Raw genomic sequence first — 22,396 nt, 5'->3', positions numbered from 1 at the left:
ATGCTGCAGTCACATAGACTGCAGCATGTAAAGGGTTAACACAGCAGAGATCGGAGGTTTTCTCTGATCTCTGCTGTAAGAGCTAGTACCTAGCTGTCCTCTGACAGCTAACAACCAGCTCTCCCTGCCACAGAGACCATTGGCTTGCTTCTGACAAGCCGATGGTCTCTATGGCAACTTGTAAACAAACCAGGAGATTGCCGACACATCGGCAATATCTTCTGCTGGTTTTTCAAAGCCCTTACACTGCTCTGTGTGGGTCTGTGCAGGCAGAGCACACTGTCACAGCTTGTGGCATTGTGCTCTGCAGCTCCCATAGTGATACATAGCCCGGAAATCTTCCGGGGTATATCACTATGGGCAGTGGAGCTCGTCCCGGAAATTTTCCGGGCGTGCCACTCAAGGGGTTAAGGGGCTCGTTAGAAACCAAAATGTACTTTTTAATATGAATGCAAGCACTTCCTAATATACTTGTATTGTAAATTCAGTATGATGAAGCCACGCCTGCCACTGGCTACAACGCCTCCTTCCGTGTCACAGGTGAAAGGACGGCATTACTTGCAAAATCATGCTCTACCATAAGGGCCAGAAGAGGCCTAGTGTAACGTGAATTGGCTGCATTATTGCATTCACTCTCCAGGAATGGTCCTCGTCTCCATGGTGTGAGCGCCGCGCTCTCCTCTGTGCTCATTTTACGATTGTACTAATGCTTGTAATACTGCAGGTCTGAATGCAACAAAAAGAACTCAACCGGGATTGAGAAAACGTATATATTGTATGTAAGCATCAAGCAGTAATGTACAGATATGTATGTACAGAAAACAATAATTTACTGTAAAGTTAGATGTGGCTCACACATCGTACAATGGCAGCAGCGACCTATAGGTTACACACCAGTCACGGTACAAGTCCCTGTCTTTATAGGGACCACAAACACTGTAAATGGTTTATTTACACCAAACATCTTGGTTAAAGCACAATTCCATACAAAAATACTAACAAAATCCACTTATTCTAAAGCCAGAAGTGTTCGGCAGTCGTGGATACTTGACCTCACGGTTTCCTATCAATCGTCATTGTAGAGATCTCCAGCATACGGCAAGTGGACTCTGCTGCCTGTAACATTTGGTAGGCGTGAAAAATCAGGCAAATTTTGGATACGCAGACGCAGTTCTTTGCGGACTTGGGAAACCCTTGCCAACTTGTGTTTGTACTCCTGGAAAGAAAAAAGACTGGAAATATAAATAAAGTGATACAATTTTGTATATTCGCTTACAGCAATTTTCAGATGCCCCTAATACAGTGAGTGCCCCAGCTTTACCGATGATGCTCTGAGCCGTGGCAGTAAACCGGGGCACTCACCCATATTCCAGGTACGTAAATGTGCCGGTAACATCCAAAACTGGCTTAACAGTAGCTGGAATACAATTATTAATTATTTATTTAGGTGACTTCCCAACACGGACAGTTATGGCAAATCTACAGGATATGCCTGATAGGTGCAAGTCCTACCTCTGATACTCAGACCGACATTGAACATGGGGGTCAGCTGTTCCCATAAGTGAGTGCAGAGAGCCACACACATGTACAACCACCTCTCCATTCATTTTCTCAACCTAGACACAACAGACATCTCACCAGGCTGGTTGGGGACTGCCTTTTAGGCCTCCTTCACACACAAGATTTTGTCACACTGCTACAATGATACAAATCGCTTGTATGTGAAGCCCATGCTCTCCTATGGGTTCCTTCACACCTGCGATGTTTTGTAGCATGCGACATCCCGACACAAAAACCTTGCAGGTCCGGCGATATGACTGCGACTCGTGAGGTTTTGTAGCCCATGTTTCCCTATGGAGCCTTCCTCTCTGTTGCATCGCATGAAAACGCGATTTTCATGCGATGCGATGCAACCTTCACAATAGGAAATCCTGCTGTCAAAGCCCTAATCTAAGTATACATCACCTTAGAAGTGCTGTCATCTGTGATGCGTCTTCTCCACAGGTCCTGGGCACTATTCTCCTTCCTCGCTTCTGGCCGGGGATTGAAAAATCGCTGCCATGATTGGCTGACGCTTAGTCAATCACAGCCAGCACTCGCTGAACCAATCACAGCCATTCATTGAGCGCTGACTCTGATTGGCTAAGCGTCAGTCAATTACCGCCAGCGCTTTTAGGAGGTGGTGATTTTTCAATCTCTGGTCAGAAGAAATGAAAAAGACCAGTTTCATGGACCAGGAAGAAGCTGCAGCGGAGGTGGACAGCACTTCTACGGTGCAATATACTTTTTTTATGCAGTTAGGGCTTATTTTCGGGGTTGGGCTTATATTTCAAGCCCTCCCTTGAAAATCCTCAAATGTGGTGCTACAAAATAGCTGTATTGCTGTGAGAAGACGCAACAATATCGTACGGACCAGCGATGCAATATCGCTGCGATTTTCTCATGGCGATGCCGTGTCGTCTGTGTGAAGGAGGCCTTACTAGACGCAACTGTGAGTTGTGTCAAAGAGACTCAAGCGCAACTCGCATTAGACAGCACACAAACACCGGTATTCTAGAGGTGATCCATATACAGTTACAGAAGATCACTGGATCATGGCAACTCCATTTCTGACCAATATGTTGTTTACGTTAGTTGATGAAACATTAAATCTCAGACCATCATCCTCGCACATACGGCAGTTGTATCAATAATTGCCACATATCTGAAGATCTAAAACAGATCCTTTTTTCAGTTGTGCATTTAATGAAGAAAAAATGGAACAGTTTAGGAATAAATGGATTATACTCATTCATGTGCCGTATATATATATATATACATATACACACATACATACATACACACAGTCTCTGACCAATGGAATCACCCGTACCATTTTCAAATGAGAGAAGAATAATCCAGGAAACAATATAAGGAGGTAATTCCTCCCACCAAGGCTTTGTTCCCACGAGCGTATATTGGCCGCCGTTTTCACGGCCGGCCAATATATGCTACGATCTCAGAGTTAAAATTGGTGAACGGGCGCACAAATCTAACCTTTGTGTACCTGTTTACAAAGCATTGGTCCCAGCGCATATACACAAGGCTGCCATGCCGTCGCCCCTTCCGTCCCCCTTGACGGCTCACCTCCTCTCCGACTGATTGCTAAGCACCGCCCTGCCCCACCCCCTCCCATTGCAAGCAGCAGAGGGGAAGAGAGAAGAGGAAAGGAGTTTAGCAGTAACGCTGCTAAACTCCCTCCAGCCACTGTCATTGGCTCCCATAGGAGCCCATGCAGCGGCCAACGTATTCCGGCCAGGAACATAGCTCCAGGACTATCTTTTGGGCCCAACGTAAAAACGCCCGGCGGTATATTGGCCGGCCAGGCGCTTTTACATCACGGGAATACGGCCATGTGATCTGATGCATTGGAATCCAATGCATCACATCACACCGTATATCGTCCGGCAGTGAAAGCGGCGAGCCGATATATACGCACGTGTGAAAGAGGCCTAAGACTGCATGTGGGATAATTCGCCGCTTGCCATTAAACCCTTTGCTACGTACGATATATAAAGGAAAGTTAACAAGTTCTGAAAACCATATTCTCAGTTGAGTACAGTGTATAAGTACTGAACTGAAAAGTGTATTACGGAGACTTAAAATTGCTTTACAGCCTCTCTGTCCTTATTGGTTGCTGCTGACCAGATCATGTGACTGCTGCAACCAATCGCTGCCCATAGCAGTGACTTCTATAGCCAGTGATTGGCTGCAGCAGTCACATGTTCTGGTCAGCAGCAGCCAGAAAAGACAGAATGGCTGTGAAGCAATTTTAAGTCTCCAGAGTACCTCCTGAAGCGTTACTGTGCTGACACACAAACAGGATTGTATGAGAGACATCCAGAGTACGGGGGTTGGGAAAAGAAATCCCACAATTCTTTTCAGCTGAACTTTTGTGAGACCAGAAGGGGTTTTTCTGTCTAACACTTGTTAAAGGGAACCTATCACCAGATTGTATCATTCTGAACCGCTTGCAGCACATCAGTCATTAACACCCTCATTGATTTGGCCAAGCTCTGTTTATTCAACAGGTAACAGACATTTTGGAAGAACAGAGCTTATTCTACTCCAAATGGATGTAGCTCTGATTCTAGTTTAACCCCTTAGTGACCAAGCCTGTTTGCGCCTTAATGACCAGGCCAAATTTTGAAAATCTGACGTGTCACTTTAACATAGAATATGCAAAACCTTTACGGAGTAATTCTGACATTGTTTCATCGCCACATATCGCACTTCATTTAGGTGGTAAATATAGACCGATAGAATTTGTGTTTATTTATTAAAAGCACCAAAATTGGGAACATTTAAAAAAAAAAAAAAAAAAAAAAAAATCACATTTTCAACTGCAATTTGTCAAATATGTGCAAACATACTGTATACATTTTTGATGAGATCTATATTTCCATCTGTTTAAAGTTTTCCCAATGTGCTTCCAGAATAAAAGTAGCTTTTTTAACCATTTAGGGGATGTACAAATTTAACATTGATTATTAACATTTGAGGAACACTTTGTTTTCCTGCACCAAGCCAAGATTGTAAAGGCTCATGGGTGTCAGAATGATAGAGACCCCCCACAAATGACCCCATTTTAAAAACTACTCCCCTTAACATATTCACTGAGGGGGTCAGGAGGATTTTGACCTCACCATTTTATTTTCAGGAAATAATGCAATTTGGAGGAGAAAAAAATAGAATTTCATATTTTTGCAAATATGTCATTGTAAAGACATTTTTCTACAGTCAACATGAAAATGAGGATTTACACCACAGAATTGATACCCCTGTTTTTCCCGTGTTCAGAGACATACCCATTGTGGCGCTAATCTTATGTCTATAAGCACAACGGGGCCCAAACCGAGAGGAGCAGCTGGTGGCTTTCAGAACAGACATTTTGCATGAAGGTGATTTAGGCCCCATAGCCCACTTGTAGAGCCCTTCAGTGGCCAAAATCATAGAGAACCCCCACAAATGACCCCATTGTGAAAACTAGACCCCTTAACGCATCCATCTAGTGGTGTCCTGTGTATTTTGACCCCACAGTTTTCGAATGAATCTAAGCAAAGCAGAAGGAAAAAAATTACGATTTTCATTTTTTTTGGCAAATTTTAAAAAGTTTTTTTTCGTACAGCATATATAGGAATGAAGACTTTCACCCCAAAATGGATCCCCGTTTGTCCCGTGTTCATAAATATACCCACTGTAGCCCCAATCTGCTTACAGGACACATGGCTCGGCCTATAAGGGTAGGAACACCCATTGGATTTCAGGGCACAACTGAATAAATTTCAGGCCTCATTGCTCCCTTGTGCAGAAAAAAAATAGACTCCCTAAAAACAATCCCCCCCATTTCACCATTCCTTAAATCTTAGATAATGTAAACTGTGTGTTATGTCTGCAGACAGGAGTATTTACGGAGGCTGGTTGGGATGGGCACATGGGGCAAACCCGACACATTCTTTGGGGGTATTTCGTGACCTCAACGGCAGGGATGGGGTGTAAAGTGGCGCTCTGTGAGGCTCCATAAGGTCACTGCGGTGCGGCGGTCTCACACAGGAGGCGCTCAACAAGCTGCTCCTGGGGCTGCAGGAAGGCGAGCTTTCACGGGGCTTCTTGTAAATTACGTATTACAGGTAGCACTCTGAATAATGCCGGGCTCATACGGCCGTATGTGGAATCCGCTTGTGGATCCCAGCTGTGAGCCCGGCCGTGGCCCTGCATACGGCCGTGTAATGTACTGCGCATAACTGCGTACTCACACAGGCGGTCATATGCAGTACACCATTTTTTGAGTAGATTTTCTGCGCTGTCGCTTAGCGATGACACGGGTACCCGCAGCCCGTACAGGATGTAGTTGTGTATGTGCTGTGGGTATATCCACGACCTTAAAGCACAATGGGCTCTATGTTGCGAATATCCACGGTAAAATAGAATATAGCAAGTTAGTATGTTAGGCTGAATGAAGACAATGTCCATCTAGCTCAGCCTGTTTCAACCGCTGTGCTACGTTTTTTTTCTGCAAGTGGATTACGTAATTCCAACCCGCTAGCGTTTGCAGAATTGTGTAATCCAATGCATTGTATTGATGCGCGTATTACCGCGGATCAAACACATGCGAAATCTGAAATTTCTATCCGATTGCTAGCTTTTTATCACGTGACCGGGGACTGCTCAACGGAGCCACCAGTCACTGCTGCATTGGTAGCCAGGAGCATGGAGATTTTACATTTCCCAGGCCCTCCATGGCTTCTGCGCATGTGTTCGCCATTTTGCTGGCGGGCGCATGCGCAGACGCCGAGGGAGGTCTGTGGAGGATGTTCACATCGGGGTTCAAATGTGGAGGCCTCCGAAAGGAAGTTTCATCTCCCCTCAACGATTGCATCGGAGAGGGAAGATTAAACGTCAACTTTTAACATTTTTTTGCGTGATCGCTGTTATCCATTGGATAACGGTAATCACATGACCGAGGACCACTCACTGCAGCTGTCAGTCACTGCTCCAGGCTCTTAGCTACCTTTAGGAGATTTTAAACTTGCTGGGCCCTTCCCAGCTTCTGTGCTTGTGTCCACAATTTTGCCGACGAGTGCATGGCCGAAACTGGGGAAAGGTTCACAGATAAAGACCCCGTTGGGGAACATTGCCAGAGACCTTAGGTAAGTAATTACACCTCCCCTGATGGATCAGATCCGTGATGGGAAATGAAACTTTTTTCTTTACTTTTACATGATCGCTGTTATCCATTGGATAATGGTGATCATGTGACCAAGGACTGTGGCCCGCTGTGAAATTTCAAGGCTCTCAGCTACGTTTGGTAGCCAGGAACAGGGAGATTTTAATTTACCCCAGCAATCCGCGGCTTTTGCGCATGCATCTGCCATTTTGGTGACGGGAGCGTGCACAGAAGTCAGGGTAATGTCCACGGATGAATCCAGAGGCCTTAGGCACGTTAATATTTATCCTGTGAGGGGAAACTTTTTTTTTACACTTTTTTTAACTTTCCAATGGATAACAGAAATCATGTGACAGGGAACGGCATACTGCGGTGCCCAGTGACATCTCCCTACTCTCAGCTACCCATGCTAGCTGTGAGCAGGGAGATTTTAAATCTCCCAGGTTCCCCAGCCTTCTGCGCAAATGCGGGCGATATGATTCAACTGGCGCGCATGCGCAGAAAACAGCATCAGGTCCTGGTAGGAGCAAAACACCAAGGGATATCATAGAGGACAGAGGTGAGTACTTTCAGCTCCCTTGATGAATCCAATCCATAAGGGGTGCTAAAAGTTTAACTTTCTTTCTTTTTTTTTTACACTTTTATGTGATCACTGTTATCCATTGGATAACACCAATCGCATGACTGGGGGCCAGAAACCGCGACCCCCGGTGACAGCTCAAAGCTATCGGCCACCTCCGGTAGCATATAGCAGGGAGCTGTCACTCGCACAGACCCCGAGGCTTTATTTCACAGTTCGGCTGTCAATTGATGGCCATGTGGAATAAGGCCCATCTAATGAGGCCGACAAAAGGCATATTGGCGGTAACTACCCCTTAGAAAGGGAAACCTTATTGGTGGTAAAATTATGTGCTGCTGTTTGGACAAAAGGAAAGAAGAAAAGCATAATATATTAACCCCTTAGTGACGGCGCTTTCGTAAAACTACGTCCTGGTGTATGGAGGGAGGTAGCGGCGCTATCTCCCTCCATACAGCGCGGGCGTCAGCTGTTTATTACAGCTGACACCCGCGGGCAATAGCCGCGCTCGGCCGTTTGCGGCTATTAACCCTTTAAATGCCGCTGTCAATTCTGACAGCGGCATTTAAATCCCCCGAACGCTGTTTGGGGGTCCCGCATGGCCCCCCCGCGGTAAGATCGGGGGAGCCGTGCAGGTGTCATGGCAGCCGGGGGCCTAATGAATGGCCCCAGGGCTGCCTTAACAGACTGCCTATCAAGCCATCCACACAGGGTGGCTTAATAGACTGCCTGTCAAAAAGCAGTATGACGTAATGCTATAGCATTACGTCATACTGCAGGAGCGATCAAAGCATCGCATGTTAATGTCCCCCAGGGGGACTTCAAAGTAGTGTAAAAAAAAAAAATCAATAAAGTTTTTTTAATTGTTTTAAAAAAAAAAAAAAAGATAAAAAAGTTTAAATCACCCCCCTTTTGCCATATCTATTATTAAAAAATCTAAATCATAAAATAAAAATATGTATTTGATATTGCCGCGTCCGTAAAAGTCCGATCTATCAAAGTAGTGCATTATTTTTTCTACACGGTGAACGTCGTCCGAAAAAAAAAATAAAGAACGCCAGAAATACACTTTTTTAGTTACCCTGTCTCCCAGAAAAAACGCAATAAAAAGCGATCAAAAAGTCGTATGTATTCCAAATTGATACTATCGGAAACTACAGGACATCCCGCAAAAAATGAGCCCTTGCTCAACTACGTCGACGGAAAAATAAAAAAGTTATCGCATGCACAAAATGACCGCAGAAAATAATTGAGAAAAATTAAATATCTTAAAAAAAAATACAAGTACTACAACAAAAACAATACTATATAAGTTTGGTATCATAGTAATCGTACTGACCCATAGAATAAAAATATCAGGTTGTTTTTGTTGCAGTTTGTGCGCCGTAGAAACAGGATGCACCGAAAGATGGTGGAATGTCGTTTTTTTCCATTTCTCTCCGCTTAGAATTTTTTAAGTTTTTCAGTAAATTATATGGTACAATAAATAGTGCCATTAAAAAATACAACTCATCCCGCAAAAAACAAGCCCTCATACAGCGACGTCGATGGATAAATAAAGGAGCTACGATTTTTTAAAAGGGAGTAGGAAAAAACAAAAATGGAAAAAAGCAAAAAAGCTCCGTCACTAAGGGGTTAATTCTTTCCAGGACACCCTACACAGCCACAAAAATACATATGGGGGATGTACCACAATCCCTTAAAGGTGGGAGATACTAGAAATGAATACAGAATGCCAAAGGGAAGACTCCTCTATTGCTGACAAGTCTGGCCTGTAGTGGCATATGAAGGTGTTCAAGGGAATCCTACTGATGATCCCATTTGTCCTGAAGTTCCTTTTGTAGAGGCCTGAGATGCCATCTGGCCAATGGAACTGCTTTTATGGCGGTGGACATTAGCCCCAGTACTTGCATCACCTAGCAAAACCTTAACCAACTCCCACGTCATCTGGAAACCACTGGTAGAGATGTACCTTTCCTGTGAGAAAGGTTCTCCATAAGCTCATCTAATTTAGAGCCATACAACCTTCCTGCTTATACTCCATGGTGTAGAGACGCTTTTTAGACGTACCTTCTGCAGACCGCATGTCAGGGCTCAAACTCAGAAGCTCCTGTTCTCCAAGCGGCAGCTCTCTGCTGAGCTATTCAGCCTTTTGGACAGCTCCCCTGCCAAACCGTAGCCTTGTTCCCAACTCCTGCAATCCAGTTTCTGTTTTGGATCCATCCTGATTGCTTATTGGACATGCTATAAAAACCTAGCCCTGTCCCTTTCTCAGTGTGTGGTTATTGAGCTCTAACCCTAATTAAGCTGCTCTTTTCCTGCTCCTTCATGTCCAAACAATTGCTCTGTATACCAAGTCCTAGCTTCCTCTGACTCCTCTACCTGCCTGCTCCTCTTGTACTACAACTGAAATTACCCAGATAACCACCACTGGCTTCCCTCCGACTATACTACCTGCCTGCTCCTCTTGCACGGTGTGTATTCCATGTGGATTTGTCATGGAATTGTGTAAAGTCTCTCCCATGTCAGGGCTCTAGATGGCCACTAAAATGGTCACCAATACACACAATTTGCAGATGGCGACCAGCCCCGACACTACACTTAGAGCAGAAAAAAATCAATCTGCCCCTATGACTTGCAGACGCTCCGCACACCAAGGACATCTGCTAGATCTGTCTATGACACTGCACAGCCTCCCTCTGCTGTCTGACAACTGCAACAGAGTGTGGAAGCTAGAGAGGAGCGCTGTTACATTGCACTCACAACTGCACAGCATATTGGAGGGATAGGACTGCTGTCCATTGGAAAAAAGAGGGGGGGAGGAGGCAGGGGGAGGCCAGGAGGTGTGATAATGCCTGTATAGGACCACTGGATCACTTCAGGGGACATAGAACAGAACTTCCATGATGTTCATTGAAACAGGACAAGGGGGCATTAGGGGGGTTGTCGAGGGGTACTGGTCAATGGGAAATGACCCTTTCTCGGGGTGAGCCCTGCATAACAGCTGTTGGTGAGTGGGCCACATAATACTGCCGATCACAAATGGTTGAAAGCAGGCACTTAGCGGTTTCTGTAAAAAGAACATACGCCATCTTGCTTCAATAAACTTTTTATTCTCCAATGACAAACTGGTATTGCACAGAGTGCCTTCATAATCTCCTCCAAACAAGAGGTGAATTAATGCCGTTGCTTTAAGAATAATAACCCTCACAGCGAGGGGCAACAAGTCAGCAAACAGATCAGTGGTTACGAACAGGGCGGTCCAGTGTTATGGTCTCTGCAGATACAAGGTGTGCATATTGAGGCTGTAATGGTCACAATGGGCTGTAACTAATTCCCTGTTTAGTCAGTTCTAGGGAGTCGCAAAGTAACACAAAACTCAGTCTGACTACACTCCAAGTAAAACGAGAATATCCAACACCTCAATCCGTGCTGGAGTAGGCTTGGGTAGCAGGTGTCACTCCACAAAATAAGCCACAAGAAGGAAAGCATTGTGTGCATAAAGGTTGACAGCTCGTGTTTTGAGAAAATAATCAGTGGCTATAAAGTCCTAAATCATGGTGACTATTGCTATATAAGCTCTCAACGTCTACAGTAGCCGATAGGATCATATAAATAATAACAAGGCCATGTATCTCTGGTATCTCGTGAAGAAGACGGTAGGGTCTTACAGGGTTTTCCTAGACCTAGCTACTTTAGCCCATTGTAAAAGATATGCTATTGTAATATAATACACTGGGGCAGAGGGAACTCAAAGTAATATAAAGCCCAATTGTTTCCATAGCAGAAAGATATCCAACAAGAAAGAAATGTAAGTCATACATCTCCTGATAATTCATTGGTAGTAACAATCAAGGCATCTAGAGGTTGCCAAGATGCTACCCTGGTTAACCCACTTCTAATTCTGCCACACCTTGATGCAACCCCTGATGAGCAGGGCTAAAACCAATTATCCTCTCAAAGCCCAGTTAAAACCTAAGGCAATGGCCATCTTAGTTTCACCTGTTTGAAAGCATGACCCTTCTACGGCTGGCCTATACCTGTAATTATTCAATAAAAGCGAAAAATAGGTAATTTATAGAGACCTGACAAAGATACGTAAGAATTAGAAAGTCTAGCTGGAAAATCCCCTAATGCCCAGGAAACAGGTACACCAGACTTAATGAGGAGGTACGTGGTGGTTCAACACGTTTCAGTTGGACCCTCAACTCATCAGGAACCAGGTGGTCTAATGTCATAGAGTTGGGGCCGGACATAGTTTACACCCCTACTGATTCAGATCCCCAGACCTATAGCATTGTCTAGGGAATGATGTCAGCATAGTATTGCTCCAATGTTGTAAGAAGTGTTCAGATTCTAGTGCAATGAGTGATATTTATGCTAAAGCTACTAGATTCCTGCAGCATAAAGGAGCCTGCAGGTAACACTCGGCCTAAATCCCTAAAATATATAGGAACCCTATTGCTGCAATTTCCCAGGATGCTAATCTATTGCTGCATTATTCCTAAATTTGGCTGTAATAACCCTGGATCCCTGCAATAAATGGGATCCCTACATCTGCTTTTGTTCCAGATTCCTTGTCTATTCTCCTAGAACAGGGCGGCATGTGCTTAAATTTGCACATATCCACGATCACCAGCACCTTGTTAGGCTAATTAGCCATTTAAATTAGGGTGGGTGATCCCGCCGCCAGTTCGATGGAGGTGTGCCTGCACAAAAACACAAGCAAACGTGCAAAATACACTCATTCTCTGCAAAAAAAATTAAGCAGGAGCGAGGGTATTGCAAGACACACTTGTCTGTTGATGCCCTAGATGTGTGATTAAATGGACATATACACATGCAAAGGTTCCAAAGAGGTTTGCACTGTAGACTCCTGCAGGTGTAGTGAGTTCCTGGGAGCATATAGAACTTTTGGAACAATAAAGTACACACTAGTACGAGGGGCTGCTGATAAGTCTTTGGCTTTACCCAGAAAGAAACGAGCTAGGAAGATGAAACTTTCCATTTCTTCCACATACTCTCCACTGATGCCAACACACTTCTTACACCGGTATTCCAAGTTCTGTAAGCCTTGCGAAAAGAAGGATTTCGGTGGTGCCTCAAACCCGTCATCCTCAGCAGCCATGGCATCAAAAATGGTGGGAAATTTGGTCCCCTTGAGGTTTTTCTTTGGGTTTGGAAACAGATGATAGTTGGAGGGAGCTAGATCTGGTGAATAAGGTGGGTGGTCAATCACCTGGGAGCCTAGCTCCACCAGTTTTGCCGTGGTCGCTTTGCAGTGTGAGCGGAGGCGTTGTCTTGCAGGAACAAGATTCCTTTGGACAGCTTGCCGCGCCTTTTGGTCTTCAGAGCCGCCTTTAATTGGTCCAAAAGTTCAATGTAATACCTTGTATTGATGGTGGAACCATTGTGAAGGTCGTCCACTAGCAGCACGCCCTCCTTATCCCAGAACACAGACGCCATCACCTTAGTGGCTGAGAACCACTGGGCCTCCACTCTCTGACTGTTCCTTGTTTTTAGGGTCATACACATAAATTCAGGTCTCCTCCATAGTGACCAGTCCATCCAGGAAGTTTTTATCAGTCCGGAAACGCTGACAAATGGACCAGGAAGTTTTCACTCCATGCTTTTCTGATCTGTTGTCAAACATTTGGGGACCGACTTTGCAGATCGCTTCTTCAGGGATAATGACACAAACACATTCACCAGAAATCCCCATGATGTCGGCTATTCCTGCAGCTGGCCAATTCTCCAGTATGAGGTTGTGCACAGCATCGACGATCTCCGGAACAACAACCTCTCTCGGTCGTCCAGGACATTCCTCATCATTGGTGCTGAAGTGGCCACCCAGGTCTTAGCTGTAGAATATGAAGGGCATTGATCCCCCAATGTCTACCACATACGTATCACCATGAATATCCTTTGCGGACTTTCCTTGTAGAAACAAGAATTTTATCACTCTGCTCTCATTTGCTGTGAATATCGCCTTAGACTCCATTTTGTTTGCGTGCCTAGATCACTGTTGCCATAAGCTACAAACACAACATTTTGAAAACATATATTAGACACACAAGGCTTTCATGTGATGTAACATTCGTTACCATAGAAACAAAAAAAGAACACAAAGCCAAAGACTTATCAGCACCCCTCGCATATGGATGGCTAAAGAATTAAAACAAGCAAAGCAGGAAAGATTTCACTTGTTAATCCTATAAAATAAAGTATATTAGGGCGAGTATTCTCATACCTTTCTAGTGCGATCACAATACATTTAAATGTTACTCATTTGGCTTCATTATTGTGCTTGATCCTTTACCCTACGGGCGCCATATCAACATGGGTTTATGAGAGATCGCTCCTGTCAAACCAACCTGATCAGCTTCTACGAGGAGGTAAGTTCTAGACTGGACCGGAGAGTCACTGGATCTTATGTATCTGGGCTTTTCCAAAGTGTTTAATACTGTGCCGCATGAAAGGTTGATATATAAATGCTTGCTCTCGGTGAGAATGTAAGTGGGTAAGTAACTGGCTTGATGATAGGAAGCAGAGGGTGATTAGAAATGGCACATACTCTGATCGGGTCAGTTACTCGTGGGGTACCAGAAGGGGCAGTATTGGGCTCTATTCTTTTTAATATATTTATTACTGACCTGGTAGAAGGATTGTGCAGCAAAATATCAATATTTGCAGATGATACAAACCTATGCAAAAGAATTAACACAATACAGGCTACTAGATGATCTGGATAAGTTGGGGTTTGGGGCAGAAAAGTGGCAAATAAGGTTTAACACTGATAAATGTAATGTTATACACATGAACAGAGGACATACATGTCACAATTACACACTAAATGGGAAACCACGAACATGGAAAATGACTTGGGGACTTCAGTTAACTGTAAGCTCAATTGGAGCAACCAGCGTTAGGCAGCTGCTGCCAAGGCAAAAAGGATCATAGCGTGGATCTAAAGAGGCCTAAGGGCACCACTGGGGACAGTTTTGGGAACCACTACTCAAGGAGGACATATCAGAGCTTGAGCGGGTACAGAGGTGGACAACTAAAGTAATAAACAGAATGAGTGGCCTACAATATCCAGAGAGGTTATCAAAATTGGGGTTATTTACTTTAGAAAAAAGATGGCCCAGAGGCCACCTAATAACTATGTATAAATATATCAGGGGTCAGTACAGAGATCTCTCCCATCATCTATTATACCCAGGACTGTAGCAAGGGGGGGGGGGCTCTAATAACTATGTATAGATATATCAGGGGTCAGTACAGAGATCTCTCCCATCATCTATTGTACCCAGGACTGTAACAAGGGGGCGCTCTAATAACTATGTATAGATATATCAGGGGTCAGTAGAGAGATCTCTCCCATCATCTATTATACCCAGGACTGTAACAAGGGGGCGCTCTAATAACTATGTATAATATATCAGGGGTGAGTACTGAGATCTCTCCCATCATTTATTATACCGAGGACAGTAACAAGGGGGCGCTCTGATAACTATGTATAGATATATTAGGGGTCAGTACAGAGATCTCTCTCATCATCTATTATACTAAGGACTGTAACAAGCGGCGCTCTAATAACTATGTATAAATATATCAGGGGTCAGTACAGAGATCTATCCCATCTTGTATTATACCCAGGAATGCAACAAGGGGGCGCTCTAATAACTATGTATAATATATCAGGGGTCAGCACAGAGATCTCTCCCATCATCTATTGTACCCAGAACTGTAACAAGGGGGCGCTCTAATAACTATGTATAATATACCAGGGGACAGTACAGAGATCTTTCCTATCATCTATTAATACCCAGGACTGTAACAAGGGGGCACTCTAATAACTATGTATAGATATATCAGAGGTCAGTAGAGAGATCTCTCCCATCATCTATTATACCCAGGACTGTGACTGTAATAAGGGTGCATTATCAACATCTAGAGGAAAGAAGGTTTCTACACGAACATATAAGTTGGTTCTTTACTGTAAGAGTAGTGAGACTGTGGAACTCTCTCCTGAGGATGTGGTGATGGTGAATTCAATAAAAGAGTTTAAGAGGGGTTGGTCTTTCTCTAACGATATATTATATATTTCAATCATTACTATCTTCAAAAGGGTTGTTGATCCAGGGATTATTTAAATTGCCAGATTGGAGTCAGGAAGGATTTTTTTCCCTTAAATGAGGAAAATTGGCTTCCACCTCATTGTTTTGTTTTTTTTCATTCATCTGGATCAACATTGGGGGTAATAGGCTGAACTGGATGGACATATGTCTTTTTTCGGCCTTACATACTAGGTTACATTTCTGAGTGTAATTTATATGCCGTTTTTGATGCCAGTTTTTAAACCAAAAGCCTAAGTAGATCCAGCAGGAAGGAGAAGCAGCACTATATATTCACAGGGTAGTGTCTGCAACTGTCCTGCTAAACTGCATAGAGTTAGCAGAAATCCATGTGCTTGCTGTCAAAACAACACCATTCCGATGAATAAAATTGATCTTTATTTGCAGAAATTACTGCAACAAAATTGATGCACGTGAATATAATCATATAAATACGTCCATTATATTTCCTATTCTATAGAATGGTAGAGTTGGAAGGGACCTCCAGGGTCATCTGGTCCAACCCTCTGCTCAGTGTAGAATTCACCCAGACAGATGTTTGTCCAGCCTCTAAAGACTTCCATTGAATGAGAACTCCCCACCTCCTGTGGCAACCTGTTCCACTCATTGATCCCCCTCACTGTCTAATATCTAATCTGTCTCCTCCCTTTCAGCGTCATCCCATTGCTTCCAGTCTTTCCTTGTACTGATGAGAATAGGGCTGATCCCTCTGCACTGTGACAGCCCTTCAGATATTTGTAGACAGCTATTAAGTCTCCTCTCAGCCTTCTCTTCTGCAAGCTAAACATTCCCAGATCCTTTAACCCTTCCTCATAGGACATGATTTGCAGATCGCTCACCATCTTGGTAACTCTTCTCTGAACTTGCTCCAGTTTGTCTATGTTTTGTATAAAGTGGGGTGCCCAGAACTGGACCCAGTATTCCAGATGAGGTCTGACCAAGGAAGAGTAGAGGGGATAATGACCTCACATGATCTAGACTCTATGCTTCTCTTACACCCCAGAGCTGGACACAGTATTCCAGATGAGGTCTGACTAAAGGAAGAGAAGAGGGGGATAATTACCTTCCTATAATAGGATAATTCATATTGAATTTACTCCTGGATTTGTCTTAAAAAAGAAAAAAAAAAACTGAATGTGCGATTGCAGCTTAATGGTGATGTTCCTTAAAAAGCAACATGTAATATTTTCCCCAGTAGATGTTATCCAGATTTAAAAGCTTTAAAAAACATTCTAATATTGATCTTGCAAATGACAAAAGTTCTCCTTTGATGAATAAAACTAGTCTTGGATATCGGACACAGCCTTATATTACTGTAACATTATACTATACTTACGGGTTTAGTGTTATCATGAAGCAATATTGGAGTAGGAGATTTATTGTCGACTTAAAGGGGTTGTCTCGCGGCAAACCTCAAAATTTTACCTTACCCCATTCCCCCTGTCACCCCCCTGGCATAAAATAGCAAAGTAAAGCGGTTTTTAAGCCGCTTGCTACTTACTGATCCGACAAAATAAGGACTTTAAAAAATCTTCTCCCAAGATGGCCGCCGGTCCTTTCCCAGGGATGCACTGCGGTTTTCTCCCATGGTGCACCGCGGGTCTTCTCCCATGGTGCACCATGGGCTCTGTGCTTCTATTGCCGATTCCAGCCTCCTGATTGGCTGGAATCGGCACACGTGACGGGGCAGAGCTACGCGATGACGCATAGTAGGGGCGGAGCCAGAACGCCGCTCGTGCCTGGACCGAGCAGAAGGGGAGAAGACCGCACAGCGCAAGCGCGTCTAAAAAAGCAAGAAGACATCAGAATTAGACGGATCCATGGAGACGGGGACGCTAGCAACGGAGCAGGTAAGTGAATAACTTCTGTATGGCCAATATTTAATGCACGATGTACATTACAAAGTGCATTAATATGGCCATACAGAAGTGTATACCCCACTTGCTGCCGTGAGACAACCCCTTTAACTTTTTTTGTATTTAATGAAGTTGAGTGACTTTAAGATTGATAATGATCCTGTAGGATCTACTAGTTTTTTTCCCCACTAGAGACATTAGTGAATAGAATCCTAGGCATTGTTCGCAGATCAGAACTGGTATTAGAACCTGTTTGTGAAGCAGAATGAGGTTCTCTGATTCTAGTGCTTTCTGACTGAGGGAAGCAACATGTCTGTTGATCATGAATCTGAGGAAGGTTGAGAACTTCAGCTTGTATTCTGTTCTGATGATGGTTTGGACCCAATGAGAGGAGGATATTTTTGCTTAGGCCAGGTGGAAGAATTTTCATCTGCTTCCTACCTGAAGGTTGGTATCAGTGTGACTATTAGTCAGTGTGAGTTGAAGAAGAATCATTTTACCTCTTCCTTTGGACAACTGTCAGTTCTCAGAACGATTCTTCTTCTTCTTGCATTTATTGTTAAGAATTGGTATTTTGTTTTTGGTTCCAAAAGTTTCACCTCTGTTGAAAAATTTGTGGCTTGGAGGGAAAGCTTATTTTTCTTATCTAAAAGATTATTCAAATTGAGAATCACAAAGCCCATCATCTTCACATGGTATTAAACACAGGCCTTTATTGAGGCCACATTCCCTGTCTAGGAACAAAGCCAGACAGTTCTATAGGTGGTATTGGTTAGGGCTGACAATCAGACAGCTTCACTAGATCTACAAAAGCATTGGCTATGATATCTAAGGCTTTATTGAGGGAGGGTAGGGATACCATTATAGTCTGGTAGAAGTACCTACTGACAAGCGATTCCCCAGCTGGCCTAGCCAAATGGACTGAGATCTAGCTGTACATGTGGCTGTTAATGTTTCCCAGAATTTTCTTTAAAGGGCTTCAGATTTCTGTTCTATGAGATAGAGGCCCATGTCATCTAAGAGTAAGATGATCATTTTTGAAATTTTTGGCACCGGGGCATCTGTTTTTCATGTACTCTGCAAGCTCATCTGCAGAAGGATATTTTCTTTTGAAAACTTTAAATACCAATTTTTTTCCCTCAGGATCTTTGTATTCTTTGACTATCAACTTTCCAACATTCTTAAGGATAGGGAAAACTCTCTCCTAATCCTTGAAATATCCAGTTTTATATTGTTTGGGATACTTTAACATCCTCAATTTTCATGTTAATTCTTACTGGCTTGAACAAAGTAAATTAGGTGACCAGAGCTATTCTTGGAAAAGGAGTCAGCAGTCTTGAAAATTTCCCCTTCATTTTGTTCTGGTTCTAGATCAGATGTATGAAATAAAAACACCCTATAAAAAGAGGTAAATGGCCAGGGAGTAGAAGAGAATTCGTTCACTGATCAATGGCAGAGTTTATTACTTCCTTTAATAATTGTCCTTGTATTCTCAAAGAAGTAAGGGGTCTTTTCACCAGTGTTTTATGCTCATTTAGAACACAAAGGCTTCTAACAAGAAGCTATCAGGACTTTTTTTTTGTAACATAAAGTGCAAGTCTTGGGGGAAGATGCTTTAGCTGGTTTGGATGAGAGCATTTCCTTACCCTAAACAGCAAAATAAAATGGGTGGTAAGCATATCCCTCCTTGACAGCATACGTTTGGGAAAAGGAACCTGACAAAATGATAGAGGAAACACCCAAGTGAACATAAAGAGGAAGGGGGGGGTAAGGGGGGGGAGGGCATACTAGATTTTTTGAGATCTGCATATCTAAAGTTCAGTAGGACCCTGGGAGTCAACATGGGGTTGGCTGCAATCTATAGGAGACATAAATGGACGCACTGAGAGAAGCCAGCCCCATGATGTGAGAATACTCAACTTTAGCCTGAGCGTGCCCGAAACTTCCAGTCTGTACATCGCACACTATGACTGGAAGCGACATCATTGGAGTTGGAATTCCCTTGTCCAAAAGAGAATCCCAGTCTGTATAGCTGTGCAAGTGGCAGGATTGGATGGACCCAAAAAGCAGGGGAACCAGAAAACTGCTCGGGGCTGCCTTCATAAAAGGGCTGTCAAGAATAGAAAGGGAGGTGACCTGCTGCTCAGAGTTCTTGTTCTCCATCCAGCCTTTCCAACACAATGTCTTGAAAAAAACATAGGCTGGACAAGAGGACAGAGAAAACCTCTGCATGCATTCACTGCAGGAGTGGCTTCCACATGTATCAAAGGGCCAAGAGACAACTGAATAATAAGAGGAGGGGCCTTTCATTCTTGTCTTCCACATGGTTTCCTGTCCCTAAAGAGGTGGCATAAATCTTCTAGTCAGTACTGCCATGGAGGAAAAAGAGCAATTTCTGCCCCTTTGTTTTTTGAACCTCTCTCCTTCCACATTATGCCGGATATGGTTTAAATAATAATATTTTTTTTTTACTTTTGTTGTTAAATTGCAATGGTACCAAATATTGTTTTTTTCTGGGTGGGGGGCATAAGGGCTTTTTTATTTTCTAGGAACTGCTGATCCTTTGACTGCAAACAATACAGAGTATAATCACAGTTTTACACTTAGGCAGTAAGGTACTTACCAACTATTAGGTCATGCCTGTGCCAAACTCCAGCAGTTCACAGGGCCATTAAGCAGGCCCTCAATGAAAAACTACAGAATTGGCCCCCTGTGTCGGCGTAATGGGACACTGATGAGCTAACCAGATCTCTTTCTTTGAAAAGTGCTGTCACTAATGACCAAGGTACCTGGAGAGGTGGCATCACATACTTTTTTTTTTTATATACCAAAACACCGAATGAAGCAAGTGAAGGTGCTTTTACACATAACTATTATCATTCGGACTCATGCTATTCAGTGAGAATCTGAATGATTATTATTCAGTATAAGTATATGCACCGACTAGTCGTTCACTTTTCCTTCAGTTTCTGAATGCAGAAAACTGAAGATGTATCAGTTCGTGAAAATAGTCAGCATCACATATGAACAATTGCACTGCTCTGCCTTCATTCCGTCAGCGATGCTCGTTCTTGTGTTAAAGCACAGGAATGATTATCTCCTGGACTAGTTGTCAGACATCTGTTGCCCAACAGTGTCCTAGGTAAAAGCTCCCTTCGCTCCCTTAGCTGCATAAATACACTCATTGTAAAAAATAAATAAAAAAATCTAAAGTTGTCAGAATCAAATGCCCCTTTCTCTGTGTGATTGTAACATTGATATATGTAATTGATTACAATATCAGAGCAAAAAGAGAATGTATTGTAGAAAACTGAACATTTGCAGAGAGGCGCTAATACCCTGTTGTACCACCTCTAGCTTGGATAGAATATGTGATATGGGCGGGCATGGAGGCTCAAGCTTGGATAAATAAATAGAAAAAGTCCCTAGGATCAGCGCTACTTAAATAACACTGGACAATGTTTCCTTAACTTCATGAGTTAAATCCTACTAATTTGGGGGTAAGAAAAACTAATATGACAAAAGAAATATTTTTATTAGCTCCAGTTTCTGTGATACAATAGGTGGAAGTGTGTTATTTTAACGGATTAAGAGAAAATGATACATTTTAATTCCATATGCTAACAATTCCTGGCGGGTGGTTCGGTGTGAAGAGAATCATGTGGTGACTTCATGAGGTTGTTTTCTTTTGTCTTGCCTCTTGTAAGTGAGTTCCGGAGCATCCCTACACACAGACCAGCAGTAATCCACAAGCATCGCTTCATTCCAACGGCCCTGATATCTTTGTTCCATTACAGAAATATCCTGGTGGAATCTTTCTCCATGTTCATCACTAACAGCTCCACAACCAGGAGGGAAAAGTCTAGGTGGGAGTGGAGAAAATAGATTTTAAGGGACATGTTGCATCTGAGTTGATGGTATTTTTCCAGAAGTACTGTCACCACCTGAGTGTAGTTGTCATCTCTTTTGTTGTCTAAGAATCCATTAATAACTCCCTTTTTAAGGCTTGCCAAGCTTCCTTCATTTTTCCCTCCACAACTCGGTCAAACGCAGGATCCTTTACAAGTTGTCAAATTTGTGGCCCAACCAAAATACCTTCCTTAACCCTTGCATCACTCAATCTAGGGCATTTGTCTCTTAAAGGAGATGTCTCGAGGAAGCAGTGATTTTTTTTTTTTTGCCCAGTCCCCCTAATTAAACATACATTACTAATTACCCCTGTAAATTACTTTTCTAGCTGGTTCGTACTTACCGTTCCAGCGTTTCAGTAACTTATAAAAGTTTCCCCAAGATGGCCGCCGGCTCTTTCCCTGTCGCTCGCTGCAGCCCGACGTGCGCGCTCCCGAGACGCTGCCAGCTGTGTCTCCATGGCAACCGGACGCCCCGCAGCCGCCGACCAGACGCCCCGCAGCCGCCGACCAGACGCCCCGCAGCCGCCGACCAGACGCCTCGCAGCCGCCGACCAGACGCCCCGCACCGCCAGGCAGCAGGTAACCGGCGCTAGCCCCCGGCTCCCCAGCGCTACGCTCCCGGCTCCCCAGCGCTAGACCCTCAGCCCAGGTGAAGGCCCCGGAGCCCAGCGCTGGGCTCCGGGGCCTTCACCTGTCAGTGAACATCACCCCCGGCCTAGCGGCAGCCCCCCCCGGCCTAGCGGCAGCCCCCCCATCGCAGCGGCAGCCCCCCCCCGGCCTAGCGGCAGCCCCCCCATCGCAGCGGCAGCCCCCCCCCCGGCCTAGCGACAGCCCCCCCCATCGCAGCGGCAGCCCCCCCCGGCCCATCACTTACCTGGACAGCTGGACGGCAGGACAGCTGGGCGGCTTCTCCGGCAGCTCTGCACCTTCCTCTAAAAGAGAAAGGTACAGAATGGCCGCTCCAGCGCGCTCCCGAGCAGTGACAGCTCATCTGCGCATGCGCAGAAGAGCTGTAGCGGGGAGCACACTGAAGCGGCTCGTGCTGAATGGAGAAGACCGGACTGCGCAAGCGCGTCTAAAAAAGCAAGCTGCCGGCGAATTTAGACGGAACCATGGAGACGAGGACGCTAGCAACGGAGCAGGTAAGTGGAATAACTTCTGTATGGCTCATATTTAATGCACGATGTATATTACAAAGTGCATTAATA

At 44.2% G+C, this 22,396-nt stretch overlaps 1 protein-coding gene across 2 annotated transcripts in view; it reads right to left on the bottom strand.

Annotated features, from left to right (window-relative positions):
- Positions 1 to 756: 756 nt before the first annotated feature.
- RPRD1A (regulation of nuclear pre-mRNA domain containing 1A) overlaps positions 757 to 22,396 on the bottom strand; it is a 45,703-nt gene continuing 24,063 nt past the window's right edge. The window contains exon 7 of one of the 2 annotated variants that reach the window (XM_066579102.1): positions 757 to 1,216. In XM_066579102.1, the coding sequence (XP_066435199.1) occupies positions 1,067 to 1,216 (150 nt within the window). In that variant the 3' untranslated portion in view covers positions 757 to 1,066. Of the gene's footprint in view, positions 1,217 to 20,795; positions 21,140 to 22,396 lie in introns of those variants that run through there. The other variant, XM_066579107.1, reaches the window with a different exon arrangement.

This window comes from Eleutherodactylus coqui, chromosome 9 (assembly GCF_035609145.1).
Source record: "Eleutherodactylus coqui strain aEleCoq1 chromosome 9, aEleCoq1.hap1, whole genome shotgun sequence".
NCBI classification, from domain to species: domain Eukaryota; kingdom Metazoa; phylum Chordata; class Amphibia; order Anura; family Eleutherodactylidae; genus Eleutherodactylus; species Eleutherodactylus coqui.
The sequence above is the reverse complement of the archived record's forward strand: the minus strand, read 5'-3'. Positions and strand labels throughout refer to the sequence as shown.